Source organism: Cottoperca gobio, chromosome 22 (assembly GCF_900634415.1).
Source record: "Cottoperca gobio chromosome 22, fCotGob3.1, whole genome shotgun sequence".
In the NCBI taxonomy this organism is placed as follows: Eukaryota; Metazoa; Chordata; class Actinopteri; order Perciformes; family Bovichtidae; genus Cottoperca; species Cottoperca gobio.
This window is the reverse complement of record NC_041376.1, coordinates 5,089,175-5,115,010: the sequence shown is the minus strand read 5'-3', so window position 1 is coordinate 5,115,010 and position 25,836 is coordinate 5,089,175. Positions and strand designations below refer to the sequence as shown.

At 44.5% G+C, this 25,836-nt stretch overlaps 1 protein-coding gene across 1 annotated transcript in view; it reads left to right on the top strand.

Moving 5' to 3' along the window:
* The window catches only part of LOC115027696 (serine/threonine-protein phosphatase 2A regulatory subunit B'' subunit alpha-like), a 34,096-nt gene extending 11,635 nt beyond the window's left edge, over positions 1-22,461 (top strand). The window contains exons 2-3 of the mRNA XM_029461172.1: positions 15,871-19,432; positions 22,315-22,461. Of these exons, the coding sequence (XP_029317032.1) occupies positions 16,685-19,432; positions 22,315-22,461 (2,895 nt within the window). The 5' untranslated portion in view covers positions 15,871-16,684. The remainder of the gene's footprint in view (positions 1-15,870; positions 19,433-22,314) is intronic.
* The last annotated feature ends 3,375 nt before the right edge of the window (positions 22,462-25,836 follow it).

The following is a 25,836-nucleotide window of genomic DNA, read 5'->3' as shown; positions in this document are numbered from 1 at the left end:
GGCCGTGCGCTCATGGGAACCAGAGCAGTTTTTAGTGTTCAGGGCCTCTGGGACCCGGGCTGGGACTATGTTGTTGTTGTTGATAATCGTACTCCCACAGTTTTAGGGCCAAAAAATACACCGCACACACACAAACACACACACACACACACACACACACACACACGGAAAAAAAAGGTTCCTGCCTGAAAATCAGCGTTATGCAGTAGATGGGTGAAAATGTGACATTATTATAATATCAACTTTCAGGAATCTTTTTTCTTTTTAATCTTTTTACTTTTCATAAACTCACATAGTAGATACTGTAGGATTACACACACACACACACACACACACACACACACACACACACACACACACACACACACACACACACACACACACACACACACACACACACACACACACACGTAGATGCACCCAAACACTTGAAAGCTAAAGTTCAGAGGCGTGGATCAGATCCAAAACACACACGACTAATGGACTGTAGCCTCTTTCTCCTCCGTCATCTGCCCTTTCAGTCGCACAGGGAGTATCTTTGGTACTTTGTTGTTTAGTCACTTCCTTATTTCCTTGATTCCTCTTGTTGCCTCCTTCTTCCCTCTTTGACATTGTGTTTACAATCATTATAGAACATGTCATAATAACTTTTCTTCGCTAAGGAACTGATTATATTATATGTGACTCCATATGTTTACCAGTGGTGACTTAAAAATACATAAAGTTTTGATCCTAGTTATTCACAAGCGGGAAAACAAATTAAAGAGGAACGTTTTTAAAAATATAAATGTGCTTTTGTGCAGTAGGAATATGTTTTTTAGGGGCTACATCCTGACCCACTGTGGGGGTCCTGACCCTCAGGTTGGGAACCACTGAGGACAGCTTCCTGATACTCAGTTGCACAGTCAACATCTAAGTTGCATATTTTGCTATATTTGAGGTGTAAAAGCAGAAAAAGGAGGTTAAAAAGTCCAGATTTGTCTCAAAATGTTCTCCTCTGCTTTCATTTGAACGATCCTGTATCTGTAAAAGTCAAATCAAAATGAATTCTGCGTGCACAGAATATAAAAGATTTCGTTTCAGGCCCAAACATTCTTCTCTTCTTTTATAATTTGGTACTTAAATCTGTTCTATATTATGCTAAAATGAATATCTTTGGACGGCTGCTGAGACAAACCAAGAGGTATAGGAAACTGTACTTTGCATTTTCCTGCGAATCTTCTGACATTTTCTAGACTTCAGAATAATAGATAATGAGATATGATGCAACGGCCCAATCCTGTTTCTGTTGCACTCGGGAAAGATATGAGTTTGAGATATGGTAAAAAAAATATGATTAGGTGGCACATTTTCTTGCATGCACGGGCATAAAGGTGGAAAGGAGGTGAGGATAGGATTTGAGTGTTAAGATTCCCCCTCTGGCAGCCTGTAAAGAGAGAGAGACTGTGACAGTGAGACAAGGTATCCATCATTTAGGCTGAATCAGGGGAATGCAGGCTACTCTACCCCCCCGGGCGTCACGACTTATATATAGGCCGTACACTTCAGGACGTCAGCGTTGCCCTCTGCACGCCCTCCTCCTATGGATGCCACGCACCCCTACAGCATATTATTCACACTGTGTGACTGCTTCCTCGTAAGTCATGTTGTAAGAATCCTAAATCTGTCTTGTTGTCGTGATGAAAAGTGACGATGATGGATTTCAAATTAGAAGATTAAAAGAGAAGTGAAGTGAAGATGGTTACTCTTTTCTTTCTTGGTCTTTCGTCCACGTGGATGTGTTTTCTGAGCGTGTGTGTGTGTGTGTGGAGCTATAAGGGAAAAGGTGTTCTAAGTCTGTGGAGTTTCTTTTTCTCGTCAAAATGTAACAACGTCTCCTCTCCCTCCTCCCTTCCTTTCCGTTCTCACTAAGCATGATGGACTTCCTCAATTCCGCTCTTTTTAAGTCTGAATATCTCCTCTGCTAAAACCCAAGTCTTAATCCCAAACAGTGAGCCTGTAACTGGGGGGAGGAGGGGGGGGGGGGAGAGAGAGTTGAGGAGACAGGAAGCTTTTTAAGACACGGACGAATGACTGACGCTTTTGAAATGAGCGAGCGTTTTCCCCAAAAGATGAAACAATCTCTGGACTTAACGTGACACAAAGACCCAGAGCTTTTTCAATAGATCTCTATAACTAGAAGATCCTCTCTTGACTTCATAATGAGGCTTTTCGGGAAGCGGCTCTTTTATTTGCTGACTGAGGGGTGGAGATGGGGAGAAGCCTGTTTCCCAGAGTCCTCCTTGACTTCAAAGGAAAAACACTGTCACTGCTGCTGGAGGAGCCAAATCCTGAGGGATCACAACAAGTGTGTGTGTGTGTGTGTGTGTGTGTGTGTGTGTGTGTGTACGTTTCCAATGGTGGGGAATTACATCTTGAGATTGTTAATATGAAAGAGCCACTTAAGGCAAGATGGCAGGTGTACAATTGAATAAGTAACTATGGCTTGTTGCTCTTTGTTATCTGAGAACTGAAATTGTAGAGATAAGTGATATTTACCATATTCAGGTGTCAGTATTGATTATGTGCTACACGTTTCATCCGTTGCAAGCAGGTGCTGGTTAGATGAAGGAGATAGACACAAGACCAATGCAACTAAATGCAATCAGAAGGGGCTGAACACATGTTGTGTTGTTTACTCCTCTTTGACTGAATATATTTGAGTTGTAGACAGAACATGACATTTAAGTGTGTCATCTTGGGCTTTGAGAAACACTGATCGACATATTTCACCATCTTCTGACGTTTTATACAGCAGATCAAACAACTAATCGAGAATGAAAATGATTGTTAGTTGCAGCCCTAAACTCAGATCCCTGACTGTGAAGTTGATGCCTCTTTTCGAGCTTTCAAATGTGACTTAATGTGTCCATGAAAAGTTTGCAAAAGTATGCACGCTGTCAGTTTGGTCCATGAACTTGCGCGGGTGGTTTGTGTGGGAGTTTAAAAAGTTCTCTCTGCACCGAACTGTGCAAATGTAGGTGTTGGTGTTTGTCTTGTGTTTGTGACCAAATGCATCTTACTGTGCATACTGTGTGTACGTACGTGTGTGTGTGTTTGCATACGTGTGTGTGTGTAACGGCAAACAGATGTGAGACGAGGACATGGAAGACTTGGCAGTATAACGACAAGATGACTGTGTGTCTGCCTTCCCTGTCTGACAGGAGCTCAGTAACTCTGACTGGAAAATTTGGAATCATAGTACGCACTGCACTGCCTGCTCATGTTATATGGAAACACTCACACACACTCACACACACACTCACACTTTTACATTTATAGTATTTACTGGAAGCTAATGGTAAAAAGAAAGACACCCACACGCCAAAAAGACATATTCCCCTCTCAACATTTATGGACACACACACACACACACACACACACACACACACACACACACACACACACACACACACATGAGCTAATGACACATCCCATTACGGCATACGGTATGCCGTCATACCAAATGCATGAGGGATTTGAGGCAGACGAAGACTTGACTTGGGTTTTATAGGAGATTTGTGTGCTGCTTCTTAAGAGCGTATGTGTGTGTGTGTGTGTGTGCGTGTGCGTGCGTGCATGTGTTGCACTTCTCCAGAAAAGGCAGGGATAACAGGGCTGTTGGCCTCCCTTTGACCTACCTTATGCAGCCACATACTGCAAAGCATCTCATTCTTCATATTGACACACGGTAGTGATGATGATTAAATCCAGTCCACACGGTTCTGTTACAGGTTTACTCCGCTGTAGTCGCACAGTAACAGCACTTAGTAGTGAGAGTAGCAGTAGAACTAATAATCATTTTAATCAATTTAGCTATATGAATCCATTGATGAAATATCTATATTATGAGCTTTAGGTCATGATAATGATATATCCTGAATATGTTTCCCCCCCCTGGTGTTAAACGCTGCCTTACATGTCAGTAATAGCAAAAGTCTCCAAGGAGCATGAGCAAACTGTCACTATTAGCTATAACATAGTATAGCATATAGTATTTAGCATACAAACCAAGTCAAAATGTATGCAGTAGGACCAGAGATATTGTCTTTTTTATTACATTATTTATTTTTGCTTTTCAAAATTTGGGGCCTATATTACCCACAATGCAATGCAAATGTTTTTTTCACATATGCAGTAGCACTCTCCAAGACCTCTGAACAGCCGTTGAAGTGTAACATTGATGGAGCTTCCCTTTTTAAAGACCTGCTGCTAGCATGGCTTAATAAAATACACATTGGTACATTTATTTAGTTATATAGTGTGCTCCCAATGGTCAAATATGAACTTCCATGGTCAAACTCCCCGTCAAAATCTAAATCTTTTCTCAAACTTTCAGAGCTGTGCATGGCGGGTGCGACCGCCTACAGGATGTTACCGAGTTATACGGCTCTATCATCACCAGTGCATCACTTACGTCCTCTGAGCAGGGCTACTGCCGTGTATTGCTTCAGACTTGAAGCCAAAGCTGATCAGCCTTTGATGCCTCATTGGACGTACAGCTCCAGACTCGCCTCGTTGAGTTTCTTTCCACGTTTGCAGTTTTTTTCATGTCTCATTGTCTTTAACGATATACAAAGTTGAAGCATTTCAAAGGGACTTTACTGTATATTATTTACACTTATTGATGATCCAGTGATGGTCTATAATTGACATCGCTGTTGGCCAGCGTTACTGCGTGTGTGTGTGCGTGCGTGTGACTTGTCAGGTTATTGGTCAGTGTGTTAGCATGATAAATTGTGACAGTAGTCAGTGTGATGGTCCAGGCTTGCAGCCAGTTAGAGCCATAGTAACAGCTCAGTGCTCCCACTCTGCCTTTGAACTGCTGCTATAATGAGGGAATGTTCTTTTCTAAGCCTAACCCAGGGGAGGTTGTGTGTCTGTGTGCGTGTGTGTGTCTTTGTGCTGTGGTGAGTCATACGTGCTGCAGCCATTGTCTTTGTACTCTTGACATGCTGGCCTATAACCAAAGGTCTTGTTGTTTTCCTCAGCCTCCAGGTGACAGAAAAAACCCCAGGAAGAAAGTGTGTGTGTGTTTCTGCATGTGTGTGTGTGTGTGTGTGTGTGTGTGTGTGTGTGTGTGTGTGTGTGTGTGTGTGTGTGTGTGTGTGTGTGAATATATGCTGCCTGAGGGTAGACACTTTGCTTATATACAGGACAGACTCGCATGAGATCATTACGCTCGTTCTACTTTGTAAGCTTTGGCCTATAACGCTGGGCGGCCTGTCAAGAAACTCTGTGTGTGTATTTGTGCACATGTGTGTGTCAGTGTGTGTGATGACAGCAGAGACAGGTAGAGGCCCCCCCCCCCCCCTTCTCAGCTCTCTGTTAAGTCCTGGTTTGACATTATTGGAGTCTAATAAGCCATACTCGGAGTTAGCTCATGTAGTAAATCTCTGCCATTGTGCTGCCATATTACAAACAGATGTACACACACACACACACACACACACACACGTAAATGCAGCCTACAGCTATATTTGGAAGCCAAAAAAAACACCTTCTCCTTTCCTTCTTCTGATGGCTTTGAATCTTTGTTGAGACTAACCCCAGTTTTCTAACCTGGTTGGACAAACAAGCTCTTTTCATTATGTCCTTTTATGCTCATTTCTTTTTTTTTTTATACAGCCCGTACGTTTTAATCGTGTTTTATTCTGCCTTCTTATTACCTTTTTGCATCGCACACTGTCTTTTACTTTTACTGGCCTCCGTGTCTCTTCTTCTCCTTCACATGTTGCTTCTTGATTGAAATCAGAGCTTCCGCACCTTTTTTATCGAGGCAGTAGCAGCACCCTTCACCTTTCATCTCTCATGTCCTCTCTTTTGCTCACCTGGATTAAGTTTCAACAGCTACAAATACAGTTACAGCAACAAATAATCTCTTCATAAGAACTAGATTTTTAGTGTAAATGTAAATCAAGCGGCTCCTGCCCAGATGTCGTACGATGACACATTCAAGTATTACTCCATTTGTAAAAGTCTCTCATGCCTTGTATGTTTTTCCGCACATTTACATGCATACATGTGGATTCACGTATGTAATATCCTAGACTTTGACTGCGGCGTCTTGTACAACAGGGCTGCTTCTCATTAGGAAGGTCTAGACCTAAACCCCGGCTTAAAGCTGCAGCGCCACAGCCACATGCTCGGGCTGAACCCACATCCCAGCCGGAGCATGGAGGCACTTGGCACACACAGAGGGTTTCTGGGTTTCTGCTGGTGTGCGTCGATGTCTCAAACCGATGAAATAAAATATCAAGCAATACATGAGTACACAAAGGAGGAGAGGAGATACTGTCGCTATTTATCTTTCAGGATCCCGGGGGGGGGGGGGGACACGGTACTTTGGAAAAAGATGAGTGCAGATATTGGGTACGTACTGGGAGGTCAAATGAAAAGGACTAGAGGGAAGATCCTGGTGGTGATATCGACACACGAAGGTGTGAACGCGGCCCGTCTCTGTGGATCAGGTTGTGTGTTGACGCACTCAAAGACAGTGAGACTCGCCGACATGTGCACACATTTGTACCCTGAGATGAAAAGGCAGCCGGACATTTGACCGTGAGCTGCGACTAGGGTCACATGCACAAAGACAACGCCAAGAATAGACTCTAAACACTGGGGAAAAAATAACCCAGTAACAGCGGATGTGTGTGTGAGAGAGAGAGAGAGAGAGAGAGAGAGAGAGAGAGAGAGAGAGAGAGAGAGAGAGAGATGAGAGAGAGAGGAGAGAGAGAGAGAGAGAGAGAGAGAGAGAGAGAGGCAGGTTTTTTTTGTGCTTTTCATGTGTTTTCAAGTGTGTTGTCGTATTTATTTATAGGATTAACTGGGTTTATAAATGAGAAATCCAGTTAGTTTTTTAAGTCTTGCTTTCATCCCTTGCTGTAATGAATCCCCTAAGCCGTTTAATATCAATTAAATCTTCATGTTGTTCTCACTCATTTCTCTTCAGGTGAGGATGTTTGCAGCCACACGTTTAATAGAAGGGAGGGAGGAGAGTTGAGGGAGAGGTGAGGGGAGTCCAGTTTTATGGGCTTGTTTGTATGTAGGGTTGTAAATACCCACCTAACGGGCTTAAAGTGACAGCTGGTCCCACAGACTGTCATAGCTGATCCTGCTCAAACATTAAAACAGCGTTTTGAAACAGACTGAAAGATTGAAATAATATATTTCATTTCTCAAATTCAAAGCTATGGTTAGATGACATCGTCTCTGCCTTTTTTTTTTTTTTTTTTAATGGTTTGTAATAAAGACTTGAAACCCACAAGGCCTCACATAAACCCCATGTCAGAGAAATACAAGAACCAGACAGAGTCAGGGTCCAAGAGGTAGATGAAAACCACTAACAGCAGGTATGATTTGATTAGTAAATGTGCCATACCAACGTACATGCATCATGGAAATCCTGATCACAGGGATGGTCAGCAAAAAACAGTAGTGTGAGGTATTTAGAAATGTAATTATCATGAACCTTTGGTCTTAAAGGCTTCGTAGAGACACTGTATCTGCCACATTTGGTTGTTTTATTGAAAGAAAAGTATGTTTTCATTGGATTGGAGCTAAAACAGTGAGTTAATTCACAGAGAATGTAATTTATCAAGCAGAAATGCCAAATATTCCCTACTTCCAGCTTTTCAAATGCTTTTATTTGCTGCTTTTCTTTCTTTAATATGAATTAATATCTTCTCATTTTTGGACTGATTGTCAAGATGCGGCCAGAAGCCCTTTTATTTTACATATTAGCGTCACACTGGGGGAACAGCCATCTATTAAATATGATGTGGACAAAAATAAGAGGGAATTTAGGAGGTCAGAGCTTTATTTTGTGGAATAAGGATACTACTGAATATATATGTGTGTGTATATGTGGATGTAGGTGTACATGTTTTAGGTATAGTTTGCACTGAGGTAGTAAGATTGTAGTCTGAGGATACTACTGTTTAATCAGTTAATTAAGAAGAAAATCATTTTGAAGATGATAATTAGTTGCTACCCTAATTCTGATGATGTCATTCATCTGCTCTGCTTCAAGCTGACGTGATTGGTCGAAGTGTTGATTCTGTAGAAGGGAAGACGAACATGTAAGATAGGCTGCGCCACAAAGTCCTGATTTAGATGTGGTTTTGTGTGTGTGTGTGTGCTTGCGCGTGTGTGTGTGTGTGTGTGTGTGTGTGTGTGTGTGTGTGTGTGTGTGTGTGCATGGCGGCGAGATAAGGAGGGGTGAGTCAGTGGTGGTTCGGAACACGATGACTCTCCTCACCTTCTCCGTGACGATGGGGCCATGGCGACAGGGGTTTGCGGTTAGAAACCCTAATCTGCTCCTCATGTGACCCTCTGATGGACAGGGACAGCAGTCAACTAACACGTACACACATACACACACACACACACACACACACACACACACACAGTCAGCTCTCAGACTAGTTAGTCTAGCTTCAGGCTCTCCAGTCTAAACATGCTCTTATATGGATTGTTGTTAAAATCTGGAGATCTCTACTCTTTCTTTCCTTATAAACACAAAGTCCTGCTGCCTACATGTGACTGCCCAGTGAGCACAAACATGTGTGAAAGACAGTCTGTTTGGACGTCCAGAAGGCGTCTTTAGGGAAGTTTTTTTTTAAATGTCTTCCTGTGACATTGTATATACTGTGCGTCACAGACGAGATGTCTTTGAGATGCTACTTTTGGACGTCCAGACTACATTTACAGGCAGGCCAGAGGTGTTTAAGACGTGAACTCTGGACTATCTATAAGAAGGTCATTCGAATCTTATAAACCTCTTTTTCTCATATCTATACTTGCCAGGTGTAAAAATGAGAAATAGCCTTCTAATATATATCTTGGGTCTACGTCTATGAAACATTTTCAACTTTATCAACCTCACGTGTGTACACATACGCTGATACCGTCATTTTAAGAACGCAATTTATTGGAAAGCCGTCTGACTTTATTGCGTAAGTATATTCAGTATATTATTAATAACCTTTATGCTTACGTAAAGATGAAGAAATAGGTGCAAGGGAAGAAAAACAGGGAAAGAAAATGCCTCTGTTCTCCTGGAAAAGCTGGTGTCATGTAGTTTGGAGCTTTAGGTTTGGCCTCTTTTACATTTTACTGCTTCACTAACGATGAGAAAGTCATTGGAAATCGTCAAAATCTGTCATGACAATAGCTGCTCCATCTCTTTCTCCTCTGTACTGCCTGATTCACCTTCGGTATTCTGTGTGTGTGTGTGTGTGTGTGTGTGTGTGTGTGCGCGTGTGCGTGTACAAACATTTATGCTGTCATTTCCCAGCCTGTCATGCCCACTTGACACTTATAACTACACATCTAGACTCAGCCGGCTGCACGGCCGATGCGTCCCACCATCAATCAGCTGCTGGTGGGCAGATCCATCATCTTGTCAAGGCTGCTGCTCATTTCCACGGTCGTTGCAGTTTAGTTTCACAAGTCTTAGGTTTGAGTGTGTGACTGAGTCCGTGTATTGCGTTTTTTGGTTTTTTTTTGGAGCGCACGCTACTTTGAATGATGTCTTGTTAGTGTAAAAGCACTGCGGTATCTGGGGAATGTCTGAGTCCCCAACATTTTTGGAAGAAGCCATGAAGCGCTGACCGGCAGTGGGACTTGGTCTGGTTCTGGCTCCATGTTGTCGAGTCTGGGTCGACTTTTCTTCCCTTTTGGGCTCAAAGCGCGCCTTAAAAACTCATTATTCGTTGTGTTCGCCCCTTTATTTCTTCGTCATATTAGCTATTTGTCCAGATGATAAATCTTTACATCTGTTTTATGCAGATAGTATGTATAATAATATATGTCAGAACTGTCTGCGCTCTAAGTGGATTGACTGTTTTCATCTTATTTGTCTCCATCGGTCGTGGCCGGAGGCGTAATGTTTCGTCTGTCCGTCCTGTTCTGGTGAACACTAAATCTCAGGATCGCCTCCAGGGAATTTCTTCAAATTTGGCTCCATCATCCGATGAACTGATTAGATTTCCGTGGTCAAAGGTCAAGGTCACTGTGACCTCACAAAACACGTTTTTGACCATAACTCAAGAATTCATACGCACAGAGAAGAAGAATCGGTTTTGATCCTCCTTCCTTAAACTGTTAATTGATCGAGAGTCTGACAGTGTTATAGGACTGCATTGCTAAATTGGGGAAGTTCTCTTTTAAAGGACAGATCAGGGGGAAAACACTGATTTGGAGATCCTGAAGGCAACAAGTTTATTGAAGCGTGCATTGAAAAACCAAGTGATCTGTGACTAATGGACTCTTATGCATTAAAATAGCAATGAAGTTCTCAGTTTATCACAGATTAATGTTTCGGCTCTTTAATATTCAGCCCCGCTGCCTCGAACACAGACAATTTTTCTCTCCTTTATTCGTGTGTGTGTGTGTGTGTGTGTGTGTGTGTGTGTGTGTGTGTGTGTGTGTGTGTGTGTGTGTGTGTGTGTGTGTGTGTGTGTGTGTGTGTGTGTGTGTGTGTGTGTGTGTGTGTTTTCAGCTGCCTGGTTTGTTTCTTATTGGAAGTTGTTTGGTGAAAGCCTTCGGGTCTGTATTGTAGGTGGTGGCAGAAATAAACTGTTGACTGGCTGAATCCAGGTCAGCTGTCTTTGCATATTACATTAGATAAATGTGTGTGTCCCTTTTTATCTTCTGTGCCAGCTTGTGTGTGTGTGTGTCTTAGCAGCCAAAATGACATCACCCAAACTGTGCTTTTTATATTAGCAGCAATGTAGAGACTGGGTCATAGTGAGCTCCAGGCAAGTCAGGATGAACAGATGTGTGTGTGTGTGTGTGTGTGTGTGTGTGTGTGTGTGTGTGTGTGTGTGTGTGTGTAAGTGTGTAGATGTGTAAGTGTTTGTTTTTGTTTGTGCTTATGCATGCTTGAATTCATGTGCATGTTTGTATGAGTCTAGTGCCGACAGAAGTGTATTTTGATTGTGTATGTTTGTTTCTGCAATTGTGTGTGTGCATTCTTTGCTATTTGTGTGTGTGTGTGTGTGTGTGTGTGTGTGTGTGTGTGTGTGTGTGTGTGTGTGTGTGTGTGTGTGTGTGTGTGTGTGTGTGTGTGTGCGTACTACAGGTTTGGATGTTTTGAAGCAGAGGCCAGTTCATCAGCATCTCATGTGGACTACAGTGTTGTATATTTACGGCATGTTTTTCTGCCCTCTGCAGTGGAACAGCAGAATTTGTGTGTGTGTGTGTGTGTGTGTGCGCGCGTATGCATGTGTGTGAGCGTATGCATGTGTGTGAGATGAAGACTGTGCGTTCGCCTTACAAAGCCAAGCTTTTTTAACCAGGACACATTTAAGGATAAGAACATATGTGAGTTACTGATTTCCCTCATCTGCTCAGAAGCACAAAAACATCCTCTTCTCTGCCCTTAACACCTTCCCTAAGGGGATATATACTCTGTGTGTGTGTGTGTGTGTGTGTGTGTGTGTGTGTGTGTGTGTGTGCGTGTGGTGTGTGTCCGTCCATTTGTCCACTAGTCCTTGGGGTTGCTGTTTTGTTCCTAATGAGGTGGTGAGCTATTCACACACAGCCAACTTCCAGAGAGATGTGAAGAGCGCTGGAGGAACAGCTGGTGTAGCACTGGAGTTGTAGAACTGTGGAGGGGCATCTCCGCCTGTAAAGTAGGAGCGTGTTGCCGGTTAGAGAAGAGCAGGAAGGAATTAATTAAGTCTAGGAGGGAGGAATGTATTAGAGGAGGGAGTGTGAGGAGAATAAAAAGAGGAAGAGCGCTCACCTGAGCAGGCGACCCATATACGGAGGCTGAGTTTGCTGCATGTCATCCTCAATCTCTCCCCCTTTCCTGATCTTTACTGTCATTAAAGGCAAAGAAAAGCATCTCGACATTTTAAAATGTGTGGATCGTGTAGGACTTTATCTAAATTGTAGGAAAATCCCCTGTTTTCCAAAAACCTCCACAGTGATTTGGTAAAGACTGTCCCCTCAGACCTGGACCTTCCTGTATTCATCTTCGTCCTGTTCAGCCCTGACTGCTGTTCCAACCTATAAAGACCAGTCGTATTACTCTGGGATGTGCTCTATCAAGCCTGCAGACGTGGTTTCATCATGAACAGCTGTGTATGAGTGTGTGTGTGTGTGTGTTGTGTGTGTCTCTCCAGAGTGCAGTGATTTGCGCTCTCAGCAGCCTGGGTCTCTTCCAGACAATAAGTTTGGCAGACGTAAACTTGAGAGTCTCTGCCAGACACACAAACCCTCACTCCTCTACATACACCATTATGCATATGAAGTAATGAGCTTTACCTTTTTAGAGATATTCTCACCCATAGATTCTTTCTTTTTGTATGTCAAATCTAAAGAAACGTATATAATCTTTCTTACTCAAGGGCTTATGAACACAGACACCGTGACTATCCTTTGATCCTTAATTGTGTCAGATATCAGATAAGATTCTCCTGCCTGTGTTTTGGCTCGTGTGCAGACGTCTGCTTTGCATAGCAGATCGTTTTTTTCTGTGACGGACGTGGCAGCTCTCCTCCTCAAGAAAGACTGATGATCTTGTGCATCTGGCACGGTCAAACAAAAACCTCCCGCTGTGTTTTAAATTACACACATTGAACGGGTTGTATTTGTAAGATATCTTTGCTTTATTAGGCAGGAAAGAGGAAGGTTTGGACGGGATGATTGTATGACCTAAAGTGTTGGTGCCACCAAAACTCTCTGCAAAAAGCTTGATTTTTTAAGATTTAAAAAAGAAAACTGTCTGATTGCCAGACGAGCCATCATGCTCCCGTGTTTTCCATTCGGTCTTTCTCTGCAGCAGAAATGTATAATTGTGAAAGCATGGCCCGGGCCAGGAGCTGTCTCTCAGAGTATCTTTTTATTTGTCTTCACCAAGACAGTTGATTGATGCACAGCTGATGAACAAACCCAGAATAGAATCTATTTTTAACTGAATATGATTGTGTGTTTGTGTGTGTGCATGTGTGTGTGTGTGTGTGTGTGTGTGTGTGTGTGTGTGTGTGTGTGTGTGTGTGTGTGTGTGTGTGTGTGTGTGTGTGTGTGGAGGCTAACAGGCACGTAGAAGTCAGAGTAAATAATGAATGTGAGGATTACAGAAAGAAGCAGAGAAGTGGGTCAGAACTGCAGCTAGTTCGTTGGACATTTGTTTAGATCAGAGTGTGGCAGAGGGGAACGAGGGAGAGAGAAGGAAAGGATGTTGTCTTTTTAAAACCTCGACTAAATGCTTTTTGATTGGTGAACGTAAAGAACTGTGCATCGCTGTAGAGAGTTTGCACGTCTTTGTATGCATTTCCTTATGAGCGTGTGTGTGTGTGTGTGTGTGTGTGTGTGTGTGTGTGTGTGTGTGTGTGTGTGTGTGGCTGGAGTGGAGGTTGTGACAGCAGTGGCCTCCGGTGATTTAGTGCTTCCTGGTGAAGGTCACATTGAAGGAAAGACTTTTTTAGATGGAGATGAAAGAAGGGAGGCAGGGGGTGGAGGGGAAAGGAGGCAAAGGGAGGAAGTGAGAGGATTGGAAGGAGAGAGGGGGGGAAAAGGTTTGTCACAAATAACCTCAGGGAACACAAGCTAACTCCTTTAGTTTCTTCTTGTTCTGCCTTTGAATGTATTCACACAGACGGAGCGCAATACAATAAATAGGAAGGCGGAGGAAGCAAAAGATAAAAGGGACGATTAAGAATTCCACTACAAAATGCACTTTGGTGCCCTTTGTCAAAACCTCACATAAAGCTAATGTGTAGCCTTCGATGTGTACTTCAATAGTATCAATCCAATGAAGATTTGTCTAATACATTTCTTTGATCACTATATTTAGAGTTAAAATGTTTCTATTTCTTGCAAGACTTCCTAAAATGAAACCACATTTTTGAATTCTCAAGATATTCCTGATTCAAGTTTTTAGCTTTAAGCGTTGTCTTGTTGACATTAAAATGAAAGCAGATACCTCCGCACATTCTCAGCTAACTCGCCCAGAAAATATGTCCAGAAAAAAAGAAAAAGAAACATCCATGAGCTGCCACTAAATCATAGCAAGGCTTGACAAGACTCCACAGAATGTGTTTGTGTGCTCACTAGTGAATCATCTTTTTCTGTAATATGTGTCAGTAAGGCATGTGCAGGCATTCATGAGTGGGTGTGTGCGCGTGCACGTGTGTGGAGGTTGCTCAGTGTTATAAACACCAGTGGAGTTTGTTTACATGCATCGGTATCACTTTGGGAAGCTGTCGTTTACCAAGATATACACACAGATATTAAGTGTGTGTGTGTGTACAGCAAAGAGGAAGGAGTGTGAGTGGACACGTTTGTGTGCATGTGATTACCATCCTATGATAGTCTATTTCTAAATGTCTGTCCAGATTTCAAGTGCAGCTTGCCAGGAAGTGTAATTTCCTGCTCAAGGGACTGATTCAGCAGCATCCAGCTGTTGTGTTTGTGTGGAGAGAAAGCGAGACAGAGAGATGAGTTAACCTCCTGTTTTTTCCATACAACTCCTTAATAGTTGTTTTTCCAGGTGCCACAAACCCCCCATCCCCACCTTGCCAGCCCCTCTCCCTCTCCCCCCACCCACAAACCCACAAACCCACCAATCATTCCTCCCCCCCTCTCCCCAGTCACACTTTTAAGTAGGAAACTACGGCTCCATAATTCCCCTGAGAACCCACGAAAGATCATATGTCCGCGCTCTCAGTCTCAGTTGTAATAATCTTTCAATGTTGTTCTTTCTTTCCGTGGTTATTCTGAAAACCCTGCAGTTTTGAACTTTGTATAAACTAATCAGCTGTGTTAATAGTGTTGTCATGAATGCTTAAATTTGGATTTTTACCGTTTTCTTTTGAAATCCTTTGTTAATTCAAATTCACTCAGTAATAAGTCCATTCTGCAAATACACAGTGTGTTTGTATAGTATTACACTTACTGTAGATGCATGTATTTACAGTAAGTATGGGCATGCATGTGTAGGACAGCACAGCTCTGAGGAATGTGTTTCCCCTGTGGAGGGGGAGGGGGAGGGACAGAGGGAGAGAGAAACATAAATTAGTGCAATTGAAGACTGAAACAGAGACAAGGAGTACCTTTAAAAATAACTAAAAGTAATTAATAGAGGGGGAGAGAGAATGACAGAAACACTTGAAAGGGTGTGAGCGATACAAGGTTTACTACATAATGTGTTTACCCAGTCAGACTGTTAGTTCCTGGTGTGTTGCATGTTACTGATATTTATATATTGCTTGACTTATTTTACTGTACAAAGATTTAATTAAAAAATATATATAAATCCCAAGCTAAAAATGAACAAACTGTAAGTGCCTAAATGATGCCTGGAGCGCAAGAAAAAAAAAAGCAACAGGAATGGAAAGCAACAGGTGTTTTCTCCTTCGCACACACCTGCCTCTCTTTTACTGCGGCGTGATTTGTCAGCGGGGGTCAGAGAAAAGTCTTTGTAGCTCTGCTGTGACGAGAGAGGGAGTCGCATCTTTTTTCTACTTTGCCTGTTTAACCTTCCACGCTTGTAGGTCGCTCTCTCCCTCTTCCCTTTGATCTGTATGTGTGTATTTGAGGTTGATGTAGCAGGACGTTAAGTGCGGTTTTGCAAGTATTTTGATGATTAAGCCCTCATAAGCCCTCTTATCAGCTGTCATCTGGATAATAGCTCAAGGGAATGTCTTGCTCATACACATTTCCTTATATATGGACACGCATACATGCACTCAAATGCACTCACATTTACGATTATCCGATTCTTGATAACTGTCTTAATGGTTCACTTTCTCTTTCTCTGTTTTCCTTTTCCCTCTTTTACACCCTCCCCCCCTCCCTCCCTTCTCTGATGACTCACAGGTGGTGGCCTCCTGTCAGAAACATACACTCCCTCTGACACATGGCTGACAGCGGGAGACGGAAGGGGCTAGAGTGAGTACGAGACTGAACGAGACTGATCCAGAAACACGCGCACATAACGAAAGAGGCAGTCGGCCATCTGTGGTCAGTCCCCTGCTTTTCCGCAGCTGTGTTGGAGTCAGCGAACAGTTCTCAGCTTCGTCAGGACTTCAGCAACCACAGAGTGTGATAAGGGGGTTCTCCCCTACATCTCATTGCTCAGGGGATGAGCCTAGGCTAGGGCAATGTTAAGGTCTCGCTGGCCTCGGATTAGGCCTCTGGGGCTGCTTCTTTGGATGGATGGGTGATGCCCCAGCTGGATCTTCTGCTGTCGCCATCCTCCACAGCTGCCATTAGTGGCTAATGAGCTGCTGCTAGAGCGGAAACGGAGACGGTTCCTGTGGAGAGAGGAGGAACCTTACAGCTGTTATAAAGAGGCCCAGAGCTCTGACAAGGAATTCTTCCTTTTTGTTCTCTTTCTTTGCAAGAGTGGAACCCTTTTAAAGCTCTTTCAATGCAAGGATGAAAGGATATCGACATATTGACATTGGATTTTTTACTACAGTATTGGTATGTCTCACCAATTGGCACCATGCAGTTGAAAAACATAGTTTTTCATCAAAAAGATTCAGAATTTAGACTTTGACTTTTACAACTAAAGGAGTTTCAACATCGAATTATTATCCATCCATTGTTATTGCTAAAGATATATTGTTTTTGTTTTACACGTTGATATTATTTTGACCTTCCTATGACCTGAAGGACACTGATCACCATGGCAGCAGCCTATCGTGTAGTAGTGAGCAGTGTGAGCTGCTACAACAGTGTGGTGGTGGACCGGCGCACTCACTCCCATGCCGTGCACTACTGCTCGGGGCCATGTGGGGCGCTGTCCCAGGGTCTCGACTGTACTGTCGCACACCACGGCACCTGCTCCGAGCTGCTTATTGCACCTGACGCTGTATACACTGACCCAAACATCTCACTCATGCACTCCCATAACATGATCACTCAACAACTTCCCAACCATGGTAAAATTACTGTTACCATGGATTCTAGTTATAATGGTGGTGTAGAGAGATCGGACAGCAGTGGCAATTTATCTTTAGGGGAGGACAGCCCCACATGGCGTGGTAAAAAGGCCCCTACTAGCGTAGGATCCACTGGGAACCTGAGCTCCTTTGGCAGTTTGAAGGACATTACAGAAGAGGCCATCAACCTGGCCAGTGGTAAACTCAAAGAGTTTTCTTTTGACAAGCTCCGCCTCTCTTCCTCCAGCCACGTCACTTTCCGGAAAGGTCGTAAGGTCCGTCCTGACTCTCTCAGTCGCCGCTCCACCGACCTGGAGATCATTTACGGCCACTTCAGCTCCAACATCACCACAAATGGAACTGCTAATGTCATGTTGAACGGCACAGGTACATCTAATGATGAGAACCTGCCACCATTTGTGCCAGGGAAAGTAGCAAGCCTTGAGGAGACAAAGCTAAAGGGCAGCACAGCCACCTTGTCGGCCATCGCCAAAGTTTGTGGTGGATCAACAAGCAGCCTATCCGGTATTGGGTCTTTGGACCAAAGTCTGAACACAGTGGCCTCCCTGTACCGCAACACCCTGGGGGAAGAGAACCTGATTGCCCGTCTCCTGGAAAAAACCAGAGCAGAGGTGGGCACTGGAGCAGGCGGGGAGGACATTCGTGCCTGCCTTGACATCCTTCTTAAATGTTCTGAAGACTTAAAAAAATGCACCGACATCATCAAGCAGTGCATCAGACACAAATCTGGCGGAGAGCCAGAGGATGGAGAAGCCAGTCCTGACAGTGTATATCGGGCCGTGATGACCCGACTCAGCTCCTATTTGAAGAGATTGCCTCTGGAGATGGAAGGAATTGGAAGTTTGGGAGGCAGTGGGCAGGGGGGTCAAGGTGCGCCTGGAAGCGGACACAGTGATCTGGCTGAGCTTGTCAGCACTCTTCACTCCATCCAGCAGGGGCCGTACTCTCCAATATTTGGCAATGAGCAACCTCCTCGCTATGAGGATGTGGTGCTGTCACCTCCCATCCAAAAGACTGTTACTCACACTGCATCATCTATTTCGTCTTTGAAATTAGACTCCATCCATACAAAACCTATCCAAAGTTCTCCATCCAGAGTCACTCCACTGACCAACGGACTACAACACTCACATCCTTCTATCACACAACACACACTCTCTCCCCCATCTATCACATGCTCTCCATCCAGCTCCTCTCCAACACACTCTCCATCGCCTCTTCGTACTTCCCCGACCCCACGATACACACACACTCCTCCAGCATCCCCTATGGAGGCTCTTTATATCGAGGAGGAAGAAGCAGATGTGGCAAAGACACCAGAACAAATCTCACAACAGACGCACACTCCAACCAGAGGTGTGAACACTAACCAAAACAAAAATGGGATAACATTGGGTCAACACATGCATCTGTCCCATCCACAAACACTCCATAACTCAAATACTTTGCCCGCTAACACTGGCTTCAGCCCCCCTTGGCCTTCCTCTGCTTCACTAACAATCTCAGCACCCAAAGCTGTCTCACACAGGAATGATGACATTGACAAGCTGCTGATGGACTTGGAGAATCTGTCTCAGAGTATGAGCCACCCCAGAAGCACTGAGCCACCACTTCCAGCCAAAACCAGGAAGAGAGAAGGGGGCCAGGGAATCACTTCCAGTGAGGCCCTCAATCAACCTAAAATGGCCCAGTTCCAAGTCCAGAAACCGGTTAACCACCTAGCCAGTAATGGCCCTACCTCCAGGACTCCCCAGGGAGAGAACAGTTTAGCTGTGGTGGGAGAGGAGGAGGATGGGGCACTGCTGCTGAGGATCCTGGAGAGCATTGAGAGTTTTGCCCAAGAGCTGGTGGATTCTGGTGCGGGGAGCACAGGGAGTGCTGAAAGGAACAGTGGGAAAGAGCGGGAGGTGATGAGGCTCCTGCAGGATACAATGGCAACCACTGGCAGAGCTGATACCCCTTTGGAGAGCACAACCCCACCAGGTGCTCCAATTGCTCCATCCATGCACACACATGCAGCTACAAATATCCCAGCTGTACCCCCAAAGCACTCCCTGGTAAATACACCTGCAGTTTCACTTGCACCCACACCTATACCTGCAGTAGCTGAAGCTGTGTGCAATGCTACATCCAAACCTGCACCTAAACCTACACCTGAAACTGCCCCTAAACCTCTGCCTACACCCATACCTGAGCCTACAACTGAGACTACAGATACAGTTACAGAGGCCTCTACAGGTGAGGCCGATCCAACATCCATCCCTGACCTTGTAACGTCTGCACCTGCAAGCTTGCATTCCTCCACACATTCAGCTGAACCTTCTCCTGTGGCGGCATCTGAAGCTCCAGCCCCTGTTGCCATCCCAGATGTGGTCGCTGCAAGAGATACTGCAATAGCTGTTGGCGACCCTGCTGCTGTGAGAGACACTGGTTCAACCCTCCTCATCCAGCAGACTCCAGCAGTGATCAGAGTAAGTCAAAGACACAGCTTGAAATTAAAACGATTGACAAATGCACAAACTAAAAGACAGCCAGAGAGACAACTAGACATTTACTGAACAGCACAGTTCCACACTATTAAAGCCGTATCAACACACCACGTGAGATTGTAGTGTGCACATTCAGTTATTTCATTTTTAAAACTCTTCCAGGAAATGGAGGAATAGGAATTTCAGGGATTTGAATCATGTCATTTCAGCAAATTGCACATCTGAGACCCTAATTATTATTATTTGTGTCTGGTGGTCCAACTTTCTCTGGCTGAAATACTAGCTTGCTGCTTTGTAGAAGGCAATGTCACTTCTGGTATTTGTAATATGGTATCATACAAATCTGTAGTTTTGATTTAATTCATGTTCACTGTAGTTGCACATGGTATGTTTAATATTTTGTAAACTGATGCAACATCATCTAAATGTGTGTTTCTAAATGTTACTGTTGCCATGGTGCGAGAAGCACATAGACAGGCAGGTCTGACTGACGGGCATACAGGAACCAAGAAACGGAGAGATTGACAGCATTAGACTGAGAATAGACAATGTGAAATAAAAGCTTCTATTATATTCAATACATGTCACATTAAACGCCCAGGCGAGGATTTTATCTCTGTGACACAACGGGGTTGAAGCCACTGTAATTGATGCGCCGTGATGAACAGTATTCATTAGCTGCGATGATCACGCTGATACAGTTTTACTATCAGGGCTTGAATAAAAAGGCTACCGCTCTGAATCATGGAACAGAACAGCTCATTGTGTTAGGAGTGGCTCTTTTGTTGACTTTTCCTGGTTTCTAACTTGTGTTTTGTGCTGTGAATGTGTATATGGGAGTGTGTGCGTGCAGGCTTGTGTGTGTGTGTGTATGTGTGTGTGTTCTCCTTTCCACCCTGGGGAATATTTTAAGGTAATTTAGGGTTGTGCTAGAGGCAGAGAGAGGGAAAGGCAATTGGAGCGTGTGTTTATATATGTGTATGTGTGCGTGTGTGCATAACACACTGTCACTGCCATGAATAAACTTAGAAAGGGGGGTTACCTCAGCTTGTCTCTGATGTGGGTGTTCAACAGCACATTGTGGATTTAGGTAATTATCTGTGACAGACAAACACACATTAACACCGACACAGAGCATCTAATCATTACTGCCTCACTCCCTCCAATTATTTTCTCCTTTACAAATTTGCTCATTTTTTACTCTCCCTCCTTCTCCTCACCCGCTGCTGTTTGTTTGTTTGTTTACTTATTGAGCTGTGTAACCTTATGCCCTCCTGATATGTAGGGCACCTATTTATGAGGTTACCATGGTAGCTGCCACAGCCAGAACAGAACAGCCAGCACCCGAACACATATTACACAATTCATTACTCCTCCGTCCTCTGTCTGCCTATCCATCCCTCCTTCCTCTCTGCTTTTGTTTTGCTGCTCCTCTGCCTCCACATTTCTTGTAATTTCTTGCCATCCTTTGATTCTTTCTCTCTACTTTTTCTCTCTTTCCTGCATCAGCGTGCCTTTTTGTTTTTCCTCTTAGTGTCCTTCTTTTACCTGGAGTCAGCCTAAGTTGACCACCACTTCTCTTCCCGCCCTGTGATTGGCCGCTGTGTTATTTTGGGAGCGGTGAATAACAGTTGTTGCTGTGTGCAGGGCAGAGCAACCCAATGAGAGGTGCTGATTGGAGCACAGCAGGAGGGGGGAAGAGGGCGGGGCGAGGTGGTGTAGGGTGTGGGGGGGGGGGGGGCATCTGTTGGCACACTGAGTGTTAATGGTATCGTTACCCCTCCAACCCCCTCCACCCCTGGCAGAGCTAGGTGTGAGGGAGACCTAAATCTGTCCACCCCTCTGTACTATGGCATCCCGCTAACAGACTCACTGTCGCCACAGTGTAAATGGACCTGTGTGCGTGTGTGTATGTGTGTGTGCGTGTGCGTGCATGTGTGTTTGCGTGTGTGCATGTGTGTTTGCGTGTGTGTGTGTTTGTGCATTTGTGCGCATGTTTGTGCGCATTTACGTGTTTATGTGTTCATATATGTGTATGTGCATACAGGTGTATTCACATGAATCCCATTTGAATGAATGTGTGCTTGACCAAGCATGTGCATGTGTCTGTTTGTTGGCTTGAGGGTAAGTTGACCCAGTGCTACTGTGGGTCACAGCTGAGTTTGGGAATAGCTCTCTGACACCCAATACCAACTCTGGCACTCATGGAATTATGCTAATATTCCTCAGCGCCAACCCCGCCTCCTTCCTCAGTTTCACATCAAACTGCCAATCAAACTATAAACAAGGCAAAGCCCCCCTCACACACAAGTGAGAAAATGCCCGTGCACCCTCATCCACAGCTACTTACACACTCCACCTTGGAGATTTGTCGCTGTGTTTCCCTTGGCATTGCCATGGCTTTGATGGGAAGCTCTGCTAAGCCCTCTGGGATGACACTGGCCTCAGGCAGTAGCATCCTCATCTGTGTGCGTGTGTGTGTGTGTGTGTGTGTGTGTGTGTGTGTGTGCACACGTGTGTTTATTGTTGATTCTGCTGCTGACAGACTAATACAGGGCTTTCTGCACCTGTCAGAGCAGACCCATTAATCTCCATGGAGACAAGGAAGCCAGCTGATATAAATCAGAGGCAAGGCCACAACAGTCAAACTCAGAGCGGGGGGGACGGGGACGGGGACGTGGCAGCGGTGATGCTGAGAGTAGAGTCGACTAAATCTGTTAGTGGTACTTGAGGTCAATGTGGCCTTCCAGTGGCAGTCGGTCTGTCTTTCTCTTCCCCTCTCTCTGTTTTTGGCAAATATAGGAAGAGATATTTGAGATCACATTTCCCTGCACGTAAATCTGACCTGTATGTTTTTGTTACAGTGGGGCTGTTCCAGTGCCAATGGTGACATGATTTACACACCCACGTCCACTCCTGGCTGTACCCAGAGCTGCCATTCTGATGGCTTAATTAACCCACTGCTGATTTCAGTGTATTTGCCAACTGCCACAGACGTGTTGCTCGGCTAGAATAGTGCTGGTTCATTGCAGCTCGAGTCAGGGCGTGCTGGAGAGTTTCCCCCGAGGAAATTGGTGAGAAAGTACAGTTTGTCCATACATGGGTCTGGACCATAATTGGGAAATCTTCTGCTAAAAAAAATGATTTAGAGTTGTAACTGCTAACATGTCCATACCAAATTGAAAGCTGTCTTTCAGTGCAATTATGTTCACTTGTAGCAGCAATGCGACAAAACTGTGCAAAAACATTGCAACCAACCCAAAAACAAGGTTAATCAGAGTACATGTTGTACCTTTGCTGTATGATCTGCCTGTAATTAGTTTGTCATGAAACCTGTGTTTCATAGTCGTACAGTTCTCTTATTTTCTCCTCCGAAAACAACAGTCTTCATGTGAGTCACAGCCTTCATTAAAGTGTTCAGTAGAGAAAAGTCACTCAAGGGCAATTTGGCATATTTCAGCGTTTTGCTTGGAGGGATGAGTGTTCCTCTTTCTCCCTTTTGTTTCCCATATTTTCTAGCCAGCTGAGGAACTGTTGACCTTTTTAAGAGAGAAATCCGCTACGTTTTGGCACAGGGAGCCTTAAAAAAAAGGATAGAAGGAGCGATAAAGAAACGTGGGGATAAAGGAAGGAATTAACAGGAAGACAGGAAAGCCAGATGAATGAATGTCTGTGTAAGACAGCGGGTGGGGGGGGGGGGAAGAGGAATTCATAGGGAGTTATAGAAGAAGAGGAACAGGCGAAGAAAAAGAACGGAGATGAGAAAGAGACTCATGTTGCTGGGGAAGGGGGACGGAGTTAGTGAGGATGGTGGGGGGGGGGGGTCTGGAGCGTACAGTTGTTGACTTTGGATCGGCGGAGGATGACATCGTTCCTCGGCTGCTTCCACAGGAAATAAGGTCACAGTGGGAACCTCGGCCAAGCGGGGAAAGACGCCTGTTTCAACCTATGTGCACAAGCACACAGATGAATGCATTCATTTATACGCACACACACACACACACGCACACACACACACACACACACACACACACACACACACACACACACACACACACACACACACACACACACACACACACACACACAAAGAGAGACAATGCACTCCCAAACAGGGGCCTGTGTTGCTATGTGTGAGAGGACTTTTCCAATACAGTTCATACCATCCAAGGTTAGCCTAGACAATGAAATATTCACCACCCAGCCCTTCCACACACACACACACACACACACACACACACACACACACACACACTCATATATACACACACACACACACATGCAAGTGACATCATGATCCACCACTCCCAGTGCAGGCTGGGATAGCATCCAAATGCTAGTGCAGTCAGTGTGCTTTGTCGGGCTTGCACAGATGCTTGTATGCGCGCTCACACATATACAAGTCTGACTCTTTTATATGAAAGTCACTTTTTCATCTGAATTGTTTTTAGCTTAGTGGGAGGCATTGCTGAGTAAGTCTTTGGGCCTCCCTCTGAGTCCCCATGGAAACCACCACAACATGTTTATAAGCAGTAAGTAGCTGATGGGACTCCCCTTCCCCAGAATATCAGTTGTGCAATCAGATTGGACGACGGGGTGGAGGGGTGGGTGGCCGAGCTCCCCCACAGAATCACGGCACCATGGGAGATCAAATGGAGACTGGATGTGTTTTAGGTTTATTTCAGAATACTGACTGTGTTGATGTGGGTGTGGCTGACTGTCTGTACTTTTCTGTGTTTGCCGGTTGGCCAATGTTCCAGAACATTATGAACCCCCCCCCACCCCAGACACACCCACCCGTCTCCCTATAGTGTTCCTGTTTCAACTCTCCCTTTGAACTCACCCTTCACCCAGCTCCACCCAAACTATGCCGAGGGTTTTCTCCAGTAAACTGCCTCAGTGCTAAAACGCTCCCACCAGTTAATCCACACGAGCACGTCAGGACTTATTCTGCCTACATTTTGAATGAACTAAATGTTTTCTTGAGCAATTACAACTGAGTTATTGCACCTCACTTAAAGTTGTTTGTATGAGAATGATATTTGGAGCCGTGGTTTAAGGTGATATCAGGAAGTCTGGGCTTGAATCAGATGAGATGAGCGAGCTGAAGCTGAGAGGATCAGGAAGCAGAAAGCAGCCTCTTGTGTCAGATTCAGGCTCACCTGTGAGATTAGTTGGACATATTCAACATGGTAACAAGCAGAGAGCTGCTACCCTCTAGCGACTCTCAGCCTACACTGTATCACAGGGCACTGTGTCAGCTTGCAGGCCAACCTCACTTCAGATTTCCGATGGGAAGAGGATCTATAGCTCCATCTACAGGATGATCTGTGAACTAACACTAGGGTGTCAGCATGTCAGGGTTTCTTCAGTTAAGAGGCTGTCCTGTGTTGAAACATTAACACAATCTGCCATAATTGTGACATTATGATTGTGTGACTGTTGGGAGGAAAGGGTGGTGCAAGATGCAGTACTATTGTGGGTCAAGAAGAAGTGTTTCTAGAGGCTCTTTTAGTGTATGCTTGAATTATACAGTTTCCTGGGAAGATATTGCTCAGGTGCATGGCAAAGGTATGTTAAGGGGGTTTGTTTGGTGCATGGTGTGCAGTGTAGACTTATGCACCACACTTGTTTTTAGTATTTCTCACTTGTGTGCATTCTTATGTTTCTTCATGCTTCAGTTCTATCTGACCGTCTCCTAAGATTTGTTATTCATATCGCAGGGCTGCAGCAAAATGTGCAGTGGCTACTCCTATACTCTGACACATTTCTCCCTCCGAACATTCCTGTCTATCTTTACTCTTCTATCTGAAAAAGAGAGGAAACAGGAGCTGATCTGCTCCGCCATTGGCCGTGCGAAGTGTCTTACTGCGTTCTAGTGACAGCTCTCTCTCACTGCAGCTCCAGGCTGAGGCTCATCACTACTGCTGATGTAGGATTAGCTCACTTACTCTAACTCTTAAAATAGGCATGGGAAGGTAATGCAAAACCTGCCCATATAGCAATGCATATAAATATGAAAAGCCAAGCTGGCCAATGAAGGCCTGCAGTTTGTTGTTATTGAAGATGACTTGTTGACAGGCTGCTGTTCCCGCAGAGGGAGGTGATTCACTGGGCAGTTTTATTCTGGTGATGTAGCTACTTCAAATAGGCAGTGAAGTAAGCTTTTCCTCCTGTGATTATTCAGGCTTAAAATTCATGTTTTAGTTCTATAATGAGATGCAGTTATACCAAATGACATATTGAGAGAATGCATATGGGTTCGAGCCTTGCAGGCAGACGACATCAGGTTGTCACAGTTATATTGTGTATGTTGCGCAAATACGCAAAAATAAATAAAGCAAAAAACAGCGAAACAAATTTATTGGGAGGTTTTTTATCGTCAT